Here is an 18,436-nt window from a genome sequence, read left to right as displayed (position 1 = left end):
AACCTGACAATGATCGTTTTCATTCCATCACTTATTTTTTTAAATGTAAAAGTTATAATTAGATTAATTTATTTTCCAAAAAGAGGAATACCAAAACACTGTGACAAAATAAATTAGGTTTGTGTTTATTTGTGTTTTTCTAGGAAAGAATTACACTCTTTCAAAAATAGGGTAAATTTGGTAAACTTAGTTTTCCAAATAAATTGTTTGAGTTTGTCCTTAGGAATCTCTTTAAAGAACCTAAAGAAGGAGGTATGATTCAGGCAACAAATAAGACTCAAGTAGTCTTGATCAATTAGAGAGTTTTGTGGATTTGTATCAAAGACACCATACAAAAAGGAAGACACAACATAGATTATTTCTGTTGGTAGGTTATCTAGAAGGGTTCTCTCTGAAACCTTGCCTTGTACAGGGTCATCAAGTTGAGAGAAATCTATAAAGTCATTTGACAACAGTGGAATCATTTGGTGAACATTATCAGCTGAAACTACATTTTTAAACATTTTTCTCAAAGTCTCTACTAATATAGAATCGTCTTCAAACTGCCACATTTTGCTGATGAAAATCATTTCTATCAGCTCTTTCCAGTTATCAATGCAAACGTCTCGTTCGTGGTTAAGTATTCTCAAAACATTAAAATATGAGGGCTTTTTGATATATGGAACAAGTACATAGTAATCTTTCTCAAGAGTGAATCCTGGCAATCTCATCGATAGCATGAACTTGCAACTCGAAATGTTATCACTTTGGTGGAATAACAGCATGTCATGTCTACCAGAGAGGGCAGAAAAATTATTTCCAATCAAGTCAACATAGTTAACTATATCAGTAAATTGAGGATGGTTAAATCTATATATAATGTTCTTGTTAATAGTTTTTGCCTTGATCATTTTGTATTTTAGAATAACTGGTCGAAGTAGCTTTGGTTTTTTGGTTAGCTTCTTTGGCTTCTTGATAACAACAGGAAGGAGAGAAGGATAGTGTTGAATGAATTTTTGTAAATCAAAAACACTAAAGCCATCATAAATCCTCCGTATCAATTCGGCTAAAACACCAACATCAAAGTCCACCATTATTGTTGGAACTGGTTCATAAGTATTTACAGCCTTCTTGTTCTTCTCGTTTAACCCTATTATAGTAGCCAGCTGTGGACATCTCAGTAAGAGAAGGCTTTCGTGCACAGCAAATCTAAATGGTTGGTTATTACCATGTATGAAGAAGTTCTCTCCCCAATTAAGGTAAGAGATTCCATACTGCTCATGAAGAGATGATCTACACATTCTGAACGGTATCCATGAACCGTCTGTACAATAAGAACGTTGCTCAACGCCTTTTTCACGACCAATCACAAATCTCCAAAAATCTTCCATGTTACTTTTGTTAGTGGCAGATGTTACACAAATGTTCAGTATAGTACCAGCCAGTAAACTCGATGTTAGTCTATAAGTTTCAATTTGATGTTTGCTTATTGGAAATTCTCTTATATCTCTAAAGTATGAATCGTAAATGTTTACAAAATAGTCAATGAGGGACCTGATAAGGTGCTGGGAAGCTCCTGAATCAGTACCATAATAAGTATAAATATCTGGGTGGGATGTTTCTAACTTGATAAAAGGGTCCTCAGATTTGGAGGCCTTGTCTGAAAATATATCAAACTTGTTAAAAACAAGTGTAATGTTTTTGAGTGGAATTCTTCTCGATAAGAAGCTTTCTTTCATGTCCTCGCAAAGTTTTCTAAATTTTTGAATGGCATCAGATAATCTGTCCATATTTCTCTCGTCTATAAGATAATAGTCATCCATAGAAACTACAAATACAATATCTGTTACAAGATCTATAACATGTTCCAATTTACGACTAACGTCTGTAACATCCAACACTACAAATGGTATTTCCTTAGCTTCAAAGAGTGGAATTTCAGTCACAGTCTCAGTTTGATTTTTTGGAAACTTGCATTCCATAGGATGATGGGCATAGATACCATTATGGCCTGGGTGGGATTGGAGAATGTCTTTAGATTTAGGAGAAAAGCCAGCTGAGAAAATCTTTTTAAGTCTTGGTATCCAGTAATCTAGGTTAGTTGATACGTTGAGATTAGGAATTCTATGATTTAGGGCATAGACAATTTGTACAATAGGGTCGTTCCATAAGCTCTCTAAGAGTTTCACCACACGATTTACGTCTGAATGAATATCAAGTGATCGATCTATAACCTCATTTCTTTCAGCAAAATATTGAATCAATTCTCGTTTCAATTGTTCAAATTCCTCTTTCATTATTGGTGTTGCTATTATTGTACTCTTCTGAGCTTCATATTCACTGTGGAGACCTCTAGGCTCGCAACCAGAGGATGTAAAGTTTGGTGTTTGCAAACTCTTTTTAAGTTTAAAGATCTTTAACTCTATTAACCTATCATGAATGGTGCGTTGATGCTCTTTAACAAAATCTTCTTGGTCCAAAAAGTTTCTGAGACAATTTAAGAGTTGAGAGAAGGACTTGACAATAGAACCTCGTATCAGATCACCAAAAACTGCCTTCTCATTACGACCATACTTTGGTCCAAATAATTGTCTGGCCACATTGGCAATAGTCGATTTACCGCACCAAGATGTGCCCACAACTGCAAACACCATGCCTACATCCATATGTTCATCTCTAAATTCACTAATGGTTTTAGGGACATCAGGTGTGATGACTATCTTGTTCTTAGACAGCATTGAGTATAGATACAACTTTGTCTTATTAGAGTGTTTATCAACCTCTGCAATTATTCGAAGATGAGAAGAAAATTCCGTATGATTATGAAAGGGTGGTATGGCTTGTTGTTTTATCGTCGATGATGACAACATGGTAAAGATTGTTCCCACAAGGTTTCTTTTGTTTGTTGTTGCCGACAAAAAGTATTGACTTCTTTGATCCTGTGTTACTACTACTGATCAGGTAGCAAACGTTAATCTTGTTGTTGTTGCAGTGCTAACAATATTTATCCAATAATATAATTATTATTGTTGTTATTAGTGATGATGATGTGTATCGTTGATGATGATGAAAATAATTCGCTGCTTTTTCTGTTGGCCACTGTTGATGATATGGCGCGCTGACAGAACGAACTCCACACACTATTGACTTGAAGGGTTTAATTTTTTTGTTGTTATGTGCGCGTTCCTAAAACAAGAAAGCCTATGCTTGTCCTTTAGAAGGGTTGTTGAATGAAATTTTTGCATCAACAAGTGCGAAAAAGCCGCTACATTGAATTCTCATGTTGTTCATATTTGTGCAGTGGCTTGGACAGGAGATGGACGATAGAAATATTAAATCATAACAGTTAATCACACAACAGTATGTGCACAACATAGTGTTGTAATTATTCATCACAACAATAATTCAACAATATAGTTGATGCAACAGAAGTGTTAGTCTATTCTATTGTGAATACCAAACAAATGACAAGCTTTCCTTTTTCTTGGCAAAAAATAATGGTTTTGTCTTGAAATGGATTAGGCTTGTATATTCTGAGAAAATAATTGACCCATCAAGCCTTGCAAGTGACAACTTTTAAAGCAAAAAACGATTAAAGATTAATTTAATTTACAAAACATTTTTCACATACATTCAACTACGGTTTTAACTGAAAAGACAAAAAGGCTAAAAACATCGATCATCAAGGAGAATCTGTTTACTGGAAATACTGTAAAACGGATTATTCTGTAGCTTCCAATTCTTGGATCATTTGTGAAATTAAATCCTCCTCAGTATTCAATGTTTGAATCTCTTTCTTGATACTGTCTACTTTTGTCTTGAGATCCGAAAGTATTGTTTCATATTTCAGCTTGTTTGCAAGTAAAGCCTCCTTAGCTTCATCAATAATCTTTTTCTGACTTGGTAGGTTGTTCAATTCATCTAAGGTTTTAAAATCGTCCGAGGTCAGGGTATCATTCTTAGAGGCATCAGAGATAAGGTCCGTAAGCATTTCAGAGTCTTTATAATTCGTTGGATTAATATTTTAAAATTGTTAAGATGATAACCACAGTGTTTTTATGTTGTATCTATTAAAACATACTATCATCAGCAAGAGCTTGATCTTGAGCCTTAACAAATAGTGTAGACTCGCCTTCTTCCGACACACTGATCAAGTTATTCAACAAGACCATGATAAAAATACACAACAAGATTCCACCCAATAATATCTTGTTTTTATTCATTTTTTTAAAGATGAGAAATTCATAAGCAGCAGCTGTTCGTATTAATATCGAACTTTTAGCATCAGTTCTCTAAAATTATTTTACATTCATTGGAAGCATGATTCAAGTTTCTTACCAATAGAAATATAAAAATTCAGAACATGCAGTCCACTTCAGCACCTATCATTCTCTTCCTTATACCGCCTTAACCGTTTGCCAAAAATTTCAATAAAAAAAGAGAGAACAACATTCACCTCTCTCGGAATCAAGGAACAACAACATTATATTAACTTCAAATCTCGACAACTTATCCTTTATAAAAACAAAATGCCATTAAAAACATCTGCTCACAATGACAGCAGTAAAATTAATCAGAGTTTGATTAGTAATTCTCAAGCCAATAGAACCAATAATACAACCATTCAGAATAGTTCTCAAATGAGTGGTCCTCCACTCAGTTATGCAAATTTTACAGCTCCAATTATTGATTTTTCATTTAAGAATTTAAATGTTTTGGAAGGTTTGTTTTGCAAAATACTTGTTTCCAAACTTCATCAATAATACAAATATCTAATCATTAAAATCATCATTTGAAAAATAGATTTATACGGACAAGAGCCAAGATATGGAGAAAAAGTAGTCACAAAAGATCACTCCGAGGAATCAAACAAATCGAGTTTAATTAAAGTGGAAGATGATCAAACAACCATAAAACGAGGAAACAGAACTCTATTGGATGAAAGAGCAAAAATGATGCAAATGAATACTTCTGATTTTATTGGAAAGCAAGAGGAAAAGAAAGAGGAAGCCCCTCAAGAAGTTGTCAAATATTTAGGAAGAGGAGTCAGATTGTCAAATAATAACTTGACAAGTCTAATTGGTATTTTCTCAGTTCTTTCAAATGTTTTGGAAACCCCAAATGAGTTACTATGGGTAGATCTTTCTTTCAACAGTTTATCGACACTGGAAGGTATTGATTCTCTCCCAGAAAACCTCACTACACTTTACTTACACGCCAATAATATTACTTCCCTCAATGAAATTGCCCCACTGCAAAGGTTTAGAGAGTTGAAGTATCTCACTCTTTTAGGAAATCCAATTGAGGATATCAAAAACTATCGGTTCTGCATTCTCTCCATCTTTCCCTATCTGAAATCTTTCGACAGAGTCACAGTTACGGAGAGAGATAGAGAAACAGCCAAAGCATATCGAAGCTTTTTCTGGCCAAAACCTGGATCCAAGAAGAAGCAATAAACAGATCTTTTTCAAAATCCAGTACAGCAAATCGACTCCTTTTTGTTCCATTCGAATAGTTCAAAAAAATGTCCTGTCATGATATCCTGCCATCTGGTAGTACGACTGTCGATGAAACAGCAGACAACAAGAAGCAAACAGCACTCATTACTGGAGCCACGGGACATGTTGGTCGAGTACTTTGTGAAAGAATTGCCAAACCAAAACAATTAACTGTCCAAACATCATCAAACAAGATCAAACAAAATGAAAATAATAGCAATGATGATATTAATAATTTATTATCATCAATAGAAAAAGATTTTGGAAAAATTATCATTCTCGGAAGAAATGTCACGATTGGCAGTGAATTGGAAAACAAGTATTTAAATGTTGAGTTTATCAAGTGTGATATTAGTGATTCGGAGAGTGTTAATACATTATTAGATCCAATCTTGTCGAGTGTTGATGTGATTTTCCATTGTGCAGCCTTGTCGACTTCATGGGCTAGAGCTACTGATTTATACAAGGCAAATGTTCAAGGTACAATGAATTTGGCCAATTTGGCACTCGCTCACTATAAGAAAAATAAGAAATTGAGTAGATTTGTATTTGTTGGAACACCCTCTATTTATATGAGTAGGGAACATTTGTATAATGTTAGTGAGAATAATGATGAAACACTGAAAATGGAAAACATGTTGAATGAATATGCCAAGACCAAGTATATGGCTGAACAATTTATTTTGAGTTTGTATAGAGAGCATCAGTTCCCAGTAGTTTCTATAAGGCCACGTGCAGTAATTGGAATTCATGATACTGCAATTTTACCAAGAATTACTCAAGTTTTACGTGAGAGAAGATTTGTAAATATTTCAGAGAAGGACAAACCACTTTTGATTGATTTGACTTATATCGATAATGTTGTTGATGCTCTGCTTTTAGCCTACAAGAGAGACAAGTGTTTGGGAAAGGCTTACAATATCACAAATGGAGAACCATTGGATTTACATAAATTATGTAAGGAATTGAGTAAGGACTATTTGAACATTGATTTGAATTATGAGAAAAAGACTGGACCTGATACTTTTGTTCCCAAGAAGATCAATTTTACATTCGCTTACTTTATTGGATATATTTTTGAATGTGTTTTTTCCTTGTTAGGTATTTATGATAGAGACCCACCTCTTTCTAGATATGCAGTTGCTACCATTTCTAGAAGTGCCACTTTTGATTTGAGTAATGCCCAGAGAGACTTGGGCTATTCTCCAAGAGTGCCTATCAGAGAAGGTATTCAAAAGGTTATGCGAGCAAGTAAATTATAAATTTTAATAAATTAAATATCAAAAAGTTTCGAGTCAATCTCCAATCTTTCAAGAATTTGAGTGACAGTCTTGGTTAATACGTCCTGTGAAACGTGTGGAATAGTTGGATAGGAAGTTGGGAGGAATGAATGCAAGTGATGCCCTAAAACGAGTTCACTATTAGCACGTAGGTAAGTTTCCAATAAAAATCTGCAAAGAATAAACCTCAAAATGTAAAGTCTCGTTGTTTCATTTTCCAAATATAGTTTGAGTGAAATATCCAAATCGTCATCTTGAGAGAGAATCTTGTGCATCTCGGTAAAGGAATTAATTAAAATACTCTCACATTCTCTATAAACATTCTTTTCAATATTTTTCACACTTTCCAACTTTGTCAACGTGCACAAGGCAAGAATTGGTGATGCAAGGAAGTGTGTAAAGAAGGATCCAATCATTGAGGTATTGGAGAGATGAGAGACGTAAAGTTTAGGGGAGAATAAACAAACAAAGCAGGATGGGAATCTATTATGTTTTGGCTATTTCAAATTAGAATAAATGATAATATCAAAATAGTTACTTACCATTAGAGATGTTGAATTCTCACTTTCAACAACTAAAAATAGTGGCTTTCTTGTGAATGGCAAAATGTCATCTATTGTAAGGCTGTTAGGATCCATAAAATGGCTAGTCTCTGTCGATAACTCTTCATCGAAAGAATATTGTTGATTGCTTCTTCTCTTGGAATTTAGTGAAACTCCTCCTTTGGCTCCATCAGCCGAAATGTAAATAAAATTAGCAAAATTGGTATTTTGGGTGGTGTCAACACTCTCAGAAATATCCACACTACTCGATAAGCTTGCTAACATTTCGGAAACAGTTGGTCTGTAGAGCATGGTTTTACGAATGGATGCTTGCTTCTCGTTGAGTGAATTCTTTTCCAATGATTGTATAATTCTAAAAACATCCAAGGTTAATTCACTGAATTTGACTGTTGATTTTCTGTTTGTCATCAATATGGCATCTGAAATTTTGACAATATAATTTGAACTTGTCATTTGTGAAAATATTGTTTCCTCAACAGGAGAAGTAATATCGGATGGTGATGAATCATCTGAGGAAGAAGGCGTATTGTTGCCACTTCGATTATCAAATAAATAATTAGGTATATTGTTTCTTCTACTTTTAGATTTTGGAAATTGAACAGCTGATCTATAGTTAATTAGATCAACAGCTTGATCGATTGTAACACTCGTTTCGGCTTTTAAAAAGTTTTCAAGTTCATTAATGAGCAATTCCCATTCCTCTCCTCCTTTTCCACCAATATTAAAATGTGTTAAATAATTGCTGACATTATCTTTAAATTCCGGTAAAATTTCATAAATGATTTGTCGTTTGTTAACTAGTAAACAAACAACAATAAATCTAGCATAATATCTGAGCATTCCGTGATAAAGTTGAGCATTGTCTTCTCTTTCAATATTTTTGAAATATTGTCTTGTATGAATTGCTTCATAAAATCTATAGGATTCATAGACATATCTGATATCACCTGTTCTTAAACTGTTTTTATACGATTAGTCGATCATCATGAAGAATAGACACTTACTAGTACAAGTAATAGAGTTGACCAATACGTGATGCAATTTCACCAATTTCAAACCTCTTCAAATTGGCCTTCTTCTCCAAAACAGAACGATGTTCCAATTGATATTTCCACAGTTGTGTGAATACTTCGAATGTCTTTCGAAAGTATGGCTCCCACACTTTTCTTTGTCCAGTTTGTGGAAGTTCTCTGTAATCAGTTATAATGCACACACAATCAAATATTAAATATATTATTAAATTGATAATCAAACAATAAAAACAAACCTCAGCCCGGAGAAGTATCTATTCGATCGTTGCAATAAATTAGCATATTGAGCACTAATTTGTTTTTCTTTACTATCAAAATCCCTCTCTGATGATGTAGGTAAACTATTATTCATAAACATTTTCGCTTCAAAATCTTCTCCTCCAACAAGCCTTTTTGATGATGGCACAAAAAACAATAATTAATATCAGAAGACTTTTCCAATTATTCTCTTCTCTCGTAATATATAAATTAAAATAAATCTACTCGCAACAAAATGATGAACACCCAAGAGTTTAAAATTAATGCTGTTGATGGTGGTACTCGTTGCGGAGTGTGATGATAATTTTTTGCTGATGGAAAATCCTAACAAGCACATCAAGAGGCAGAGCAATTAATTTATTATGAAAATAATTATTTTAGTGCATAGACAACATTGTATCAAATGCCTTAATTTTTAAAGCATTCGATTAACGAATGAACTTCCTTCTCGCTTCTTTGAAGCATATATTAAGATCTCAATTATCTGCTTCAACCTTACCACACAAAACACCATATTTAGCAAAGGAGGATGCTTAAAAATGTTGTCTCGCACAATTTTCGTTTTCATTGGAAAGGTAACTGTGAGGTCATTGTGCTGAGCATTGTGTCCCTAAAAGGTAAGTTATTTTGAAAGGACTTTAAAAAAAAGCAAAAATTACGTCAGATAGTGATTGTCGTTCTGTTCTGAAATTTCAACTAGATTGTTCTTAGCATCATCAAGAGGATTAATTCTTTTTCATAGCAACCAATAACAAGTACAGAGGAAGCTGAAATGTTGGCTCTGGATAATAATACTGATATTGAATGTGTAAGCGATACATCTTCCTCGGGGAACGTGGATATCAACAAAACTACATCAACATCTTCTTCATCTTACAGAGTGTTACGGATTGATCCACTTATTGGACTAAAGATTAATTTTGGAGATACTGACAAAACATGGATGAAAAATCTTGAAAGGATTCTCTATAGAACTATCACTTCGGTTCATTTGGTACCTATTGTTTTATTATTTCAATATTTAATATTGGGTTTATATGGATATTATGCATTGGAGTGGGAGGCCAATGTTATTCTGCTTATTGCTTGTGTAATTGGGTCAACTGCAAGTAGAAAGTACATCTCCTATTCCATCTCTGACCAACAGACAGATATTGAGACAACCATGGCAAGTGAGAGGAAGAGAATTCTCATTAGCTTGTTGGCTTTTACTGTCAGATTCATATTTGTGGGCAAGGTTAAAATTATTATCCTGCCAATTTATCTGTGCATTATTATGAGTACTAACAACCTTTCGAAAGAGTACAAGATTTATTCTCTCATACCAATCTATTATTCGTGTATTTTACACTTGGGAGGTGCAATTTTGGAGCTAGCTAGATATGGATTTACACTGGATTCCATTACATACTTTTGTGAAAATTCAGGAATTGTCCTTTCTATTCTGATATTGAGTTTTCATGTAATGACAACATCAGAAAATTTGAAACAAAAAGTGAGGACCCTTGAGAAGACTAGAGAAAAATTAGAGGAAGCTCTCTCAACTAAACAAACATTCCTTAGACACATCAGGTAAGTTTATTATCATTAAGGAGAAATGTTGAAAATGTAATAGCCATGAATTTCGTTCACCATGTTTGAGTAGCCTGGGCAGTGTAGAGTTGTTGAGAGAAACTAATCTGACATGTGAACAGAGAGAGCTAGTTGAAACTATTGCCTCCTCTGATGGAATACTATTGAACTTAATCGAGGACATTCTAACTGTAGCAAGATTTGAACATGAAAAGAAGGAAAATTTCAAGAATACCATTGTAAATGTATTTAATTTAGGAAAATGTATTCAATTAATTGGGGCAATCATTAATAGCTATTCTAAACATTTTAATGTTAAATTGGAAATATTAATGGATTCTATTACACAAAACTTGAATGTGAGAACTAGTCAAACTAGGATTCACCAAATTCTCTCTAACTTGCTAACTAACGCTATTAAGGCTTCTAAGAATGGACAAACTGTTAATTTAATCTGCAAAGCGAACGGAGAACCCCAAACTAATCATGGAATTTTACAACAGGAAATTGAGTTTAAGGTTATAGACTTGGGCTCTGGCATTCCCAAGAACAAGCAGAGGGAGATTTTTGCTCCATTCTCTCAATTGCACAATGTGAATGAAAATATTTATCCAGGGTAAGTAATCTAGATTTGAATGTTTGGCTAGAAATATTACATAGTTCTGGATTGGGTTTAAATATTGTATCGAGTCATGTGAATTCAATGGGTGGAACTATTTCATTAAAATCTGAAATTGATAAAGGAAGTGAGTTCACAATTACTCTTCCATTGGAAATTGTGGTTGGTGACTGTGTAACTGAGCTACAGGAAGATGCCGATACTTCTCTTAAGCGACAAATGGTCTTTCACGAGAATTATTTTAGACTGTTCACAGAACCAACCTTGCAAGAAAATACACAACCAACAAAAAGAACAGAGATTATAATTGCAGATGATAATCCAATTAATAGAAAAGTAATTGTTAAGCTGATCGAAAGTCTTGGTTATGAAACAGAGAGTGTTTGTAATGGAAAGGAGTTGGTTGATGCAGTGGATCCTAAACAACATAAACTAGTCATTACGGATTTGGTAAGTGTCATTAAAATACTATAATAATCAACAATAGACAGAACATGCCAGTAATGGATGGTATTGAAGCTGCTACTATATTGAGGGAAAAGTTCAAAGACTCAATTTCAGTAGTGGCACTAACAGGAGATGTGCTTGTAGAGCCCCCTTCTGAAATATTTGACTCTGTGATTATTAAACCTTGCCAACGATCTTTATTGAAAGCATGTATTGAACAGGCATTGGAAAAGAGCTCGTTCAAGATAAAGAATGACTGACCTAGACAATTTTTTGAAGTATTATTGAGTACTATTACCATCCTCTTCAGGAGGGAAATTATAACCCTTACTAAACACACAATCAATTTTGAAAACTCTCCAACCTACAAAACCAATCAATGATCCACTTTTCAGAAATTAGTACAATTACAACATTTGAAACTTACGTTGATGCATTCAAGATATTCATTCCATAAATTGTATCAATTACCTGAGAAAAACAATCGAGAATTGATCCCTCTTTAAAATGATGTGAACCCTCAAAATTAAACAAAGATAATCTCTTCTCTCGCATTGATACCTTAATATTTGATGGCGAGTCATTATTAGGAATGTGTGCATTGGCATACTTGGTGCTAAATAATCGATATTCAAACATCATGAAATAAAAACTCAAAATCTCTCTCAAAATCCACACAACTACTCCCATACAGGCCTTATTCTGATCTGCATCTACCACATTTAAATTCCTAATTTCCTTCTTTAATTCATCGGTGAAGAAATAATCAGACAATTGAGACTTGTTACTGAGAAGAGCATCAATAAAAACTTCAGGAATACTGAAGCTAGCTTGTGGAATATTCACATTGGATTTGTTGGAATATGATTTGGCAGCACCTCTCAAATTATTGGTAACATGTTTTCTGAAAAATTCGACAGTGTGTAAGTCAGGGGATAATATTTCACTATCCTGATAAATTAGTAATTTTTCTCTAGGTACTCCAGTCTCTCTCAAGCTTGAAAGAGGATCAAATTTCAAGTCTGATAAATATTTACAACTTCTAGTGAAATTTTGTAATTTACAAAGTTTCTGTTCACATCCTTCTCCAATCAGAACAACTGGTTCATATTTTACAAATCCTCTATTCGTATCACACATTATATGATCATCATAGGTTGGCAATAATATTGGAAACTTGTCATATTTTCCTCCCAATTTTCCAAAATTGAAAGATCTCTTCAAACTCCTACTAAAATTCAACAATAATCGAGAAATTGACGAATTCATAATATACTTTTCCCAAATCGACAAGTACCACTCTTTTGAAATACAGCAAAACGAAGTCAACAATTCAAAATAAGAAATAAAAGGAAACACATTTCCAATCACCACATCCAACGGAAGACTAGCAAATATTCCTTTTAAATTTTCCTTCTTTTTCTTTGTAGATATTTCTTCCATTGTACATGGTGATGAAGTATTCTTCCTGGAAACGAGTGAATAATATCTTAAGAATTTCCTGAGAATTATTTTCGAATTTTGTGTGTAGGCTTCCGATTTTTTGATGGATTTTTTCTTGGTTTGTGTTGTTGACATTTTTTTTAAAGGTTTTTAAATACATTTGCAATTTTCAAAATATAGTTGACCATAAAACAAACCAATCATTGCACTTATCCACTGTCCAAGTCCTTGTTTGGAAAAATAGTGGCGCCAAAATAATATTACTGTTCATTGTTAGCTATGAAAAAATGGAAAGAACATGTGTTTGTATTGAATTGATGGATTTTCATAGTATTATCAGTGGAGAGAAAGATGGAAAGGAAGATAAAAGAAGGGATTTGGAAATCCTAATGGAAAAATTTAGAAATAAATTGAAACCTAGAAGAGGATTTGGGTGGGAGAATTTTGAAATCAGTTCCGAGATTGATTTTGCAATGCATGGAAAACCAAAGAATATTCAAATATGCTATGAGTATGGATTGATATTGGTAAATGTAAAGGATCGGATTTTGGTGTTTGATTTGAAGAATCGATCGTTTATTAGATCAATTCTATTTAAATCCTATGTTGTATGGTTTTGTGTGAGAGGATTTGATTTATACATTTCTAGTTTGAACCATGTTTCAAAATTTAATATTAAGCTGTTATGGAATGATGAGGATTCAATTGTGGTGGATGATACTAAGCATCGAGCTCTGATTTGGTCTCATTCTAAATCATTTCAACATGTTTGGGGAATTAATGTATTTGAGAATGTTGTTTACGTGTGTGATTATTTTGATGTGCTAACTTGTATTGATTCTAAAACAGGTAGTACATTGAAAATTAATATTCCAACAGATGATTTAGAATTTTTGGATAATATTGAATTTTCTAGTGAAATTGAGGGAGAAATGTTCGTCTGTCGGAAATACTTTATAGAAAAGTTGGTTAAGGATAATGAAGGATGGAGATCAGTGAAAAAGATTGGTCCACACATTAAAGGTCTGAGCAGCACTGAATATCTATCAAGACCTTATTCAATGTTTTTTGAAAAATCTAGTCAATTATTATTTGTCAGTGATGCTGATAGAATGATGTTTGTTCTTGATAGAGACTTGAATCTGGTACGTTATGTTCTAAATTACGAATGGGATGGAAATTGTGGAATATTCATCAATGAACAAACCCAAGAATTATTCCTTTGTGATTCTAAAAGGAGGAGAGTTCTCATTTACAAGTAGCATTTAAACTCTGCCAATTGGTAAAGAATTTCATCTTAATTTTTGCTTCTTGTTATTCTTTGTTTGCTTTTCATCCTTCACAACAACTTTTTCCCAATATTTGTCCTCATTATTTTCATCAGAAGAGTCAATTAAATCAACAACTTCTGGTGGTTTTTTCGGAATGACAACTTCTTTAACTTCTTCCTCTGATGAATAATCTGATGAATCCGATTCTAACACTCCCAATATATAACAATCATAGGATGATTCCGAGTCGTATGATGAATATTCATCCTCGAATGTTGTTGTTTTTGTTCCCTTCTTTGAAGGAGTACTTGTCCTACTTTTTGATGATTTTGAAGAAGATATGGCATCTTTTTGTGCTATTTTGGTATTTCTAGTTGATGTTGTTGTTTTTGATGTTTTGGCTTTCTTTGAATTTGATGATGATGCTCTGGAATTTGTTCTTTTCATTTTTTGGGTTATGTTTTAGAATATTCGTATTAGTTCATTGTTTGGATATTATCAGTTGACCATTAATGATAATAAATAAAGTGAATGGGTGAATGGGTGGTCGGATAATGATCTAATTGCTAAAATTATAGTTTAAAAAACTCTGAAATAATGAGTTTTCAAGATTTATTACACAGTCTCTTCTTTACAGAAAAATAGCATCACATCTATTATGAGTATCAGCACCAAATTCTCATTCCCCACCAGTAAAAGAGATAACACTAGTAAATTAATTGACCCTTTCGAGTGTATGGACGAAATACCACTTTACGTGTACGATTCTCCACTTACCAATTATTCATGTACCATCTCAACTCAGATACTTGAGGAAGCACAAAGATTGGAGAGAAGGATCAGGAGAAACTTGATTAAATGTAATACACCAAGTAGTGGAGATTGCAAAATGATGAATACAGCTATTGGAAATTGTTCGAAAGAAGCTTTCCAAACCTACATGTCGGCTACCATCCCAAATCATCTTTACAAGAGAACAGAGATATCAAACAATAATGGAAGAGAGGAATCTGTAACACGTATTACTTATGAATTTACATATCCTCATTTCCCAAGTTTTGGAAATCCTGTATGGACGAAAAATTACCATACTATTGACATGTCCAAAGTTGCAGATGAATTGGAGAGTCATGGTGAAACAATTCCACAATATTTTAGACAATCTCAGTACAGAATTATTGCAAAGAAGCTCTACATATCATTTGATACCCAAAGAGGTCAATATTATATTCACTTAACCAATTGGTTGCAGAGAAAGAGTGCATCACACTCATCAAAAAGTGGATTTGTTTGGATGCATAGTGATTTCCCAACAAAACATTGAATTTACTCAAGATATTTTTTACAAATTTCAATACTATTATTCCACAAACGATCTTGTAATTCAATTGAATCTTCACATGGATTTCCAATATTTTCATGGCAATCACTGTAATAGCTTCCAGGTTTTAACTTGGATTTATCAGAAAGGGCGAGATGAAGAGTTGTTTGAGCACCTTGGTGAGCTGATTTTAACAAGAACCACATGATTGGATACATGATAGTCATTAAGATAAAGGTAACAGCTCTTCCAAGCCAGCGTCCGAGATTCGTGCTAACCGCTCCGGGGTGTAAAGAATAGGTTTGAGCTGTGGTAGTAGTATCCAAAGCTAATTCTCTACTCAACTTTTTAGTGAACAATACATTTGCAAGCTTGGATCTCTTGTAGAGTGAATGAGTTGACATAGTTTGTTTACAGTCACCTTTCAATGTATCCATAGCAAAGGTGGCATATTTGTTTACAAAGCTTACACTTGAATTAGCTGCCAAGGATGACAAGTTAATAACTTTTCCATTTGATTTCTTAATCATATCCAAAAGTAAGAGAGTGAGTAAGAAGTGGCCGAGGTGGTTGCATCCAAATTGAATTTCCTTTGAATTCTGTTAGTTTTAGAGCTCAATATAGTACTTACAATTCCTTGTTTGGTTGTTGAATGAGGACAAGCCATAACTCCAGCATTATTAATCAAAATATCCAATTGATTGAATTTAGATTTGAATTCTTGAGCAAACTTCTTAACAGATTCCAAATCAGTCAAATCCATTAACATGACAACCAATCTGTCAGCATGTCCATTTTGTTTGGAAATAGCTTCTCTTGCTTCTTTACCTGCCTGTTCATTTCTAACAACTAGAATAACGGTAGCTCCTAAACTATGCAATACTCTTGATGTTTCATAACCAATACCTCCCATCGAAGCACCAGTAACAATAACAATCCTTCCCGAAAGATTACTCTTCAACAGATCAGCACTAACTGTACCGCCATTGAAATATTTCTTGCCAAAATAAAGACCTAATAAACCCAGAGCACCATATCCGTACTGGGTTGGAGTGATAGCACTAAGAGTTGATGTAATGGAATTGATAAAATTCATCGAGCTTCTGTAAATATTGCTATTTTTTTTATTAATCCTCAGTGTACTTCAGTTTGCTAGTCCGCTATTGTTATTGGTGCGACTATGTTATGAGAGATCTTCTCGGAAATCCGATCTTGTGTTATTGGTTAACATTTTTGTGGAATGCCTTAGTGATTCATATTGACTGCATGAAATTACACTAAAATCTTTGCAAGTTACTCCTTATTTAGAATTTATATTGTTTCTGTCAGAGAGCCTTATTGTTGATATATTGTTATTTGACAATTCCCAACATTTGATAGTCGAAATTAATCAAGGTTTTCAAAAACTTGTTTTCTAGCAATTTTAAAAAAAATGATGAACAAGTTATTGAAAAGTAATTCAATCAAATTCTTTGTTGCCAAACACTCTCATCTGAGATTTTGTAACAACAAGACCACTACTGCGTGGAAGAGTTCCTTTCTTCCGAGTATTATGAATCCTATCATGAAATTCTATCATGTTCAATTGTTTAATAATCATTCGTGTTCTTCTGGAGGAGGTGGATGTGGTTCGGGACATTGTGGAAGTCATCATCATCACGAAGAAGGAATTGTTCATAATGGTGAGGAGGAAGGAGGATGTTCCTCATGTGAGCATCAATGTGGTGGACATCATCATCACGATCATGATTATGAAATTCAATATTCTCATGAAGAGTTGGTGAAAGCAGCAGATGAAGGAAATGTTTCTGCTCAATATCATTTGGGATTATATCATTTTGATATGAGAGAATATGAGAAGTGTATTGAATATTGTTTGAAGGCTGCCGAACTGGATTTTGTTCCTGCCTCTACGTTTTTAGGATATTGTTACTCAACACTTAAACAAGATTATGAGAAATCATTCGAGTATTATATGAAGGCAGCAGTGAAAGGAGATGAAGTTGCACAATTTCATGTTGGCCTACTTTATGAAAATGGGCAAGGTATTGAAAAATCATTGACTGAGGCTTTAAAATGGTATGAAAAGGCAGCTGAACAAAATCATGTTGATTCTCAATATAATATGGGATTAATTTATTTCAGTGGAGGTGAGGGAGTTGACCCACAATTGGAAAAATCATTCAAGATTTTTGAAAAATTGGCAAATATTGGATTGACAGATGCTCAACATATTCTTGGATTCTTATATGTGAATGGACATGGTGTTGAACAAAATTATCAAACTGCAGTTGAATGGTTCACTCAATCTGCAAACCAAAATCATGCTGATTCACAATATAACTTGGCATTGCTCTATGAAAATGGATTAGGAATTGAGCAATCTGATGCAAAGGCTTATGAATGGTATTTGAAAGCTGCAAACCAAGACCATGTGCTCTCTCAGTTCAGTGTTGGTAACATGTATTACGATGGTATTGGAGTTGAACAATCATATGAAAGTGCATTCCAATGGTATTTGAAAGCTGCTGATCTTGGTGATGCTAGATCTCAATTCAATGTTGGAATCTCCTACTTTAAAGGTCAAGGATGCGAGAAAAATGTCGAGAAATCCTTAGATTACCTTCATCAAGCTCTCAGCAATGGTCTCACACAAGCTCAACAAGCCATCGATGTAATTAAAACACAGCAATAACATTTCTAGTAATAAGTATCCCATAGAGGCATTACATTTCTCCAATCATCTCTAACCCAAAGTTCTCTTGTTGAGAGTTTCAGTTGGCTCAATACTGGTTCAATACCTTAGTCTCCTTCCATTTATTTGAACAACACTCGTCTCCTTTTTCCTTTATATGTAAAAATAACTCATGATCTTATTGAACACATATCAACCTTCATAATCAAACAACAACTCTCATCACCCAAAAAACAAATCCAACACCACCTCATCTCAAAAACCACCAATAAATAACACATTTTGTATTAGCAGGAAAATTTAACGATGTTTGACCAAAATAATTTTAATTTTAAAAATTTTCTAATTTTTTTCAAATTGCAAAAATTTGTATTGTTTCCAACGCGAGAGTTTTTTGGCGCCATCCTATTTTCTGTTGCTAGTCTAAAATTCTTGCTACATTACAGTGTTGTTATTAAT

General features: G+C 33.7%; 9 protein-coding genes across 9 annotated transcripts; 4 read left to right on the top strand and 5 right to left on the bottom strand.

Moving 5' to 3' along the window:
• Positions 1-125: 125 nt before the first annotated feature.
• On the bottom strand, positions 126-2,849 carry NAEGRDRAFT_47887 (uncharacterized protein; the record flags this gene model as incomplete). The annotated part of the gene is made up of 1 exon (XM_002678952.1): positions 126-2,849. The coding sequence occupies one exon, from the start codon at positions 2,847-2,849 to the stop codon at positions 126-128; it is 2,724 nt and encodes a 907-aa protein (XP_002678998.1).
• A 2,169-nt stretch (positions 2,850-5,018) lies between these two features.
• On the top strand, positions 5,019-5,384 carry FM160 (uncharacterized protein; the record flags this gene model as incomplete). Its single annotated transcript, XM_002679073.1, has 1 exon — positions 5,019-5,384. A coding segment is annotated over one exon (366 nt), but the record flags the coding sequence as incomplete, so codon positions are not given.
• Positions 5,385-5,503: 119 nt separating this feature from the next.
• Positions 5,504-6,739, top strand: NAEGRDRAFT_47886 (uncharacterized protein; the record flags this gene model as incomplete). The annotated part of the gene is made up of 1 exon (XM_002679072.1): positions 5,504-6,739. The coding sequence occupies one exon, from the start codon at positions 5,504-5,506 to the stop codon at positions 6,737-6,739; it is 1,236 nt and encodes a 411-aa protein (XP_002679118.1).
• On the bottom strand, positions 6,719-8,909 carry NAEGRDRAFT_79178 (uncharacterized protein). Its single transcript, XM_002678951.1, has 4 exons — positions 8,588-8,909; positions 8,325-8,510; positions 7,300-8,278; positions 6,719-7,254 (listed from the first exon to the last, which is right to left on the bottom strand). The coding sequence occupies exons 1-4, from the start codon at positions 8,707-8,709 to the stop codon at positions 6,751-6,753; spliced, it is 1,791 nt and encodes a 596-aa protein (XP_002678997.1). The 5' UTR covers positions 8,710-8,909; the 3' UTR covers positions 6,719-6,750.
• A 472-nt stretch (positions 8,910-9,381) lies between these two features.
• NAEGRDRAFT_65750 (uncharacterized protein) lies at positions 9,382-11,317 on the top strand (the record flags this gene model as incomplete). The annotated part of the gene is made up of 4 exons (XM_002679071.1): positions 9,382-10,181; positions 10,225-10,797; positions 10,842-11,250; positions 11,288-11,317. 4 exons carry the CDS (start codon positions 9,382-9,384, stop codon positions 11,315-11,317), a joined length of 1,812 nt encoding a protein of 603 aa, XP_002679117.1.
• A 353-nt stretch (positions 11,318-11,670) lies between these two features.
• On the bottom strand, positions 11,671-12,825 carry NAEGRDRAFT_65749 (uncharacterized protein; the record flags this gene model as incomplete). The annotated part of the gene is made up of 1 exon (XM_002678950.1): positions 11,671-12,825. The coding sequence occupies one exon, from the start codon at positions 12,823-12,825 to the stop codon at positions 11,671-11,673; it is 1,155 nt and encodes a 384-aa protein (XP_002678996.1).
• A 1,157-nt stretch (positions 12,826-13,982) lies between these two features.
• NAEGRDRAFT_65748 (uncharacterized protein) lies at positions 13,983-14,408 on the bottom strand (the record flags this gene model as incomplete). Its single annotated transcript, XM_002678949.1, has 1 exon — positions 13,983-14,408. One exon carries the CDS (start codon positions 14,406-14,408, stop codon positions 13,983-13,985), a length of 426 nt encoding a protein of 141 aa, XP_002678995.1.
• Positions 14,409-15,287: 879 nt separating this feature from the next.
• On the bottom strand, positions 15,288-16,378 carry NAEGRDRAFT_32453 (uncharacterized protein; the record flags this gene model as incomplete). The annotated part of the gene is made up of 2 exons (XM_002678948.1): positions 15,288-15,872; positions 15,914-16,378. 2 exons carry the CDS (start codon positions 16,376-16,378, stop codon positions 15,288-15,290), a joined length of 1,050 nt encoding a protein of 349 aa, XP_002678994.1.
• Positions 16,379-16,721: 343 nt separating this feature from the next.
• Positions 16,722-17,984, top strand: NAEGRDRAFT_55198 (Sel1 repeat domain-containing protein). The gene has a single exon (XM_002679070.1). The coding sequence runs from the start codon at positions 16,847-16,849 to the stop codon at positions 17,975-17,977; it is 1,131 nt and encodes a 376-aa protein (XP_002679116.1). The 5' UTR covers positions 16,722-16,846; the 3' UTR covers positions 17,978-17,984.
• Positions 17,985-18,436: the final 452 nt, after the last annotated feature.

Source organism: Naegleria gruberi (assembly GCF_000004985.1).
Source record: "Naegleria gruberi genomic scaffold NAEGRscaffold_15, whole genome shotgun sequence".
Classification (NCBI taxonomy): domain Eukaryota; phylum Heterolobosea; class Eutetramitea; order Acrasida; family Naegleriidae; genus Naegleria; species Naegleria gruberi.
Note: the sequence above shows the minus strand (reverse complement) of the source record. Positions and strands in the feature narration are given on the sequence as shown.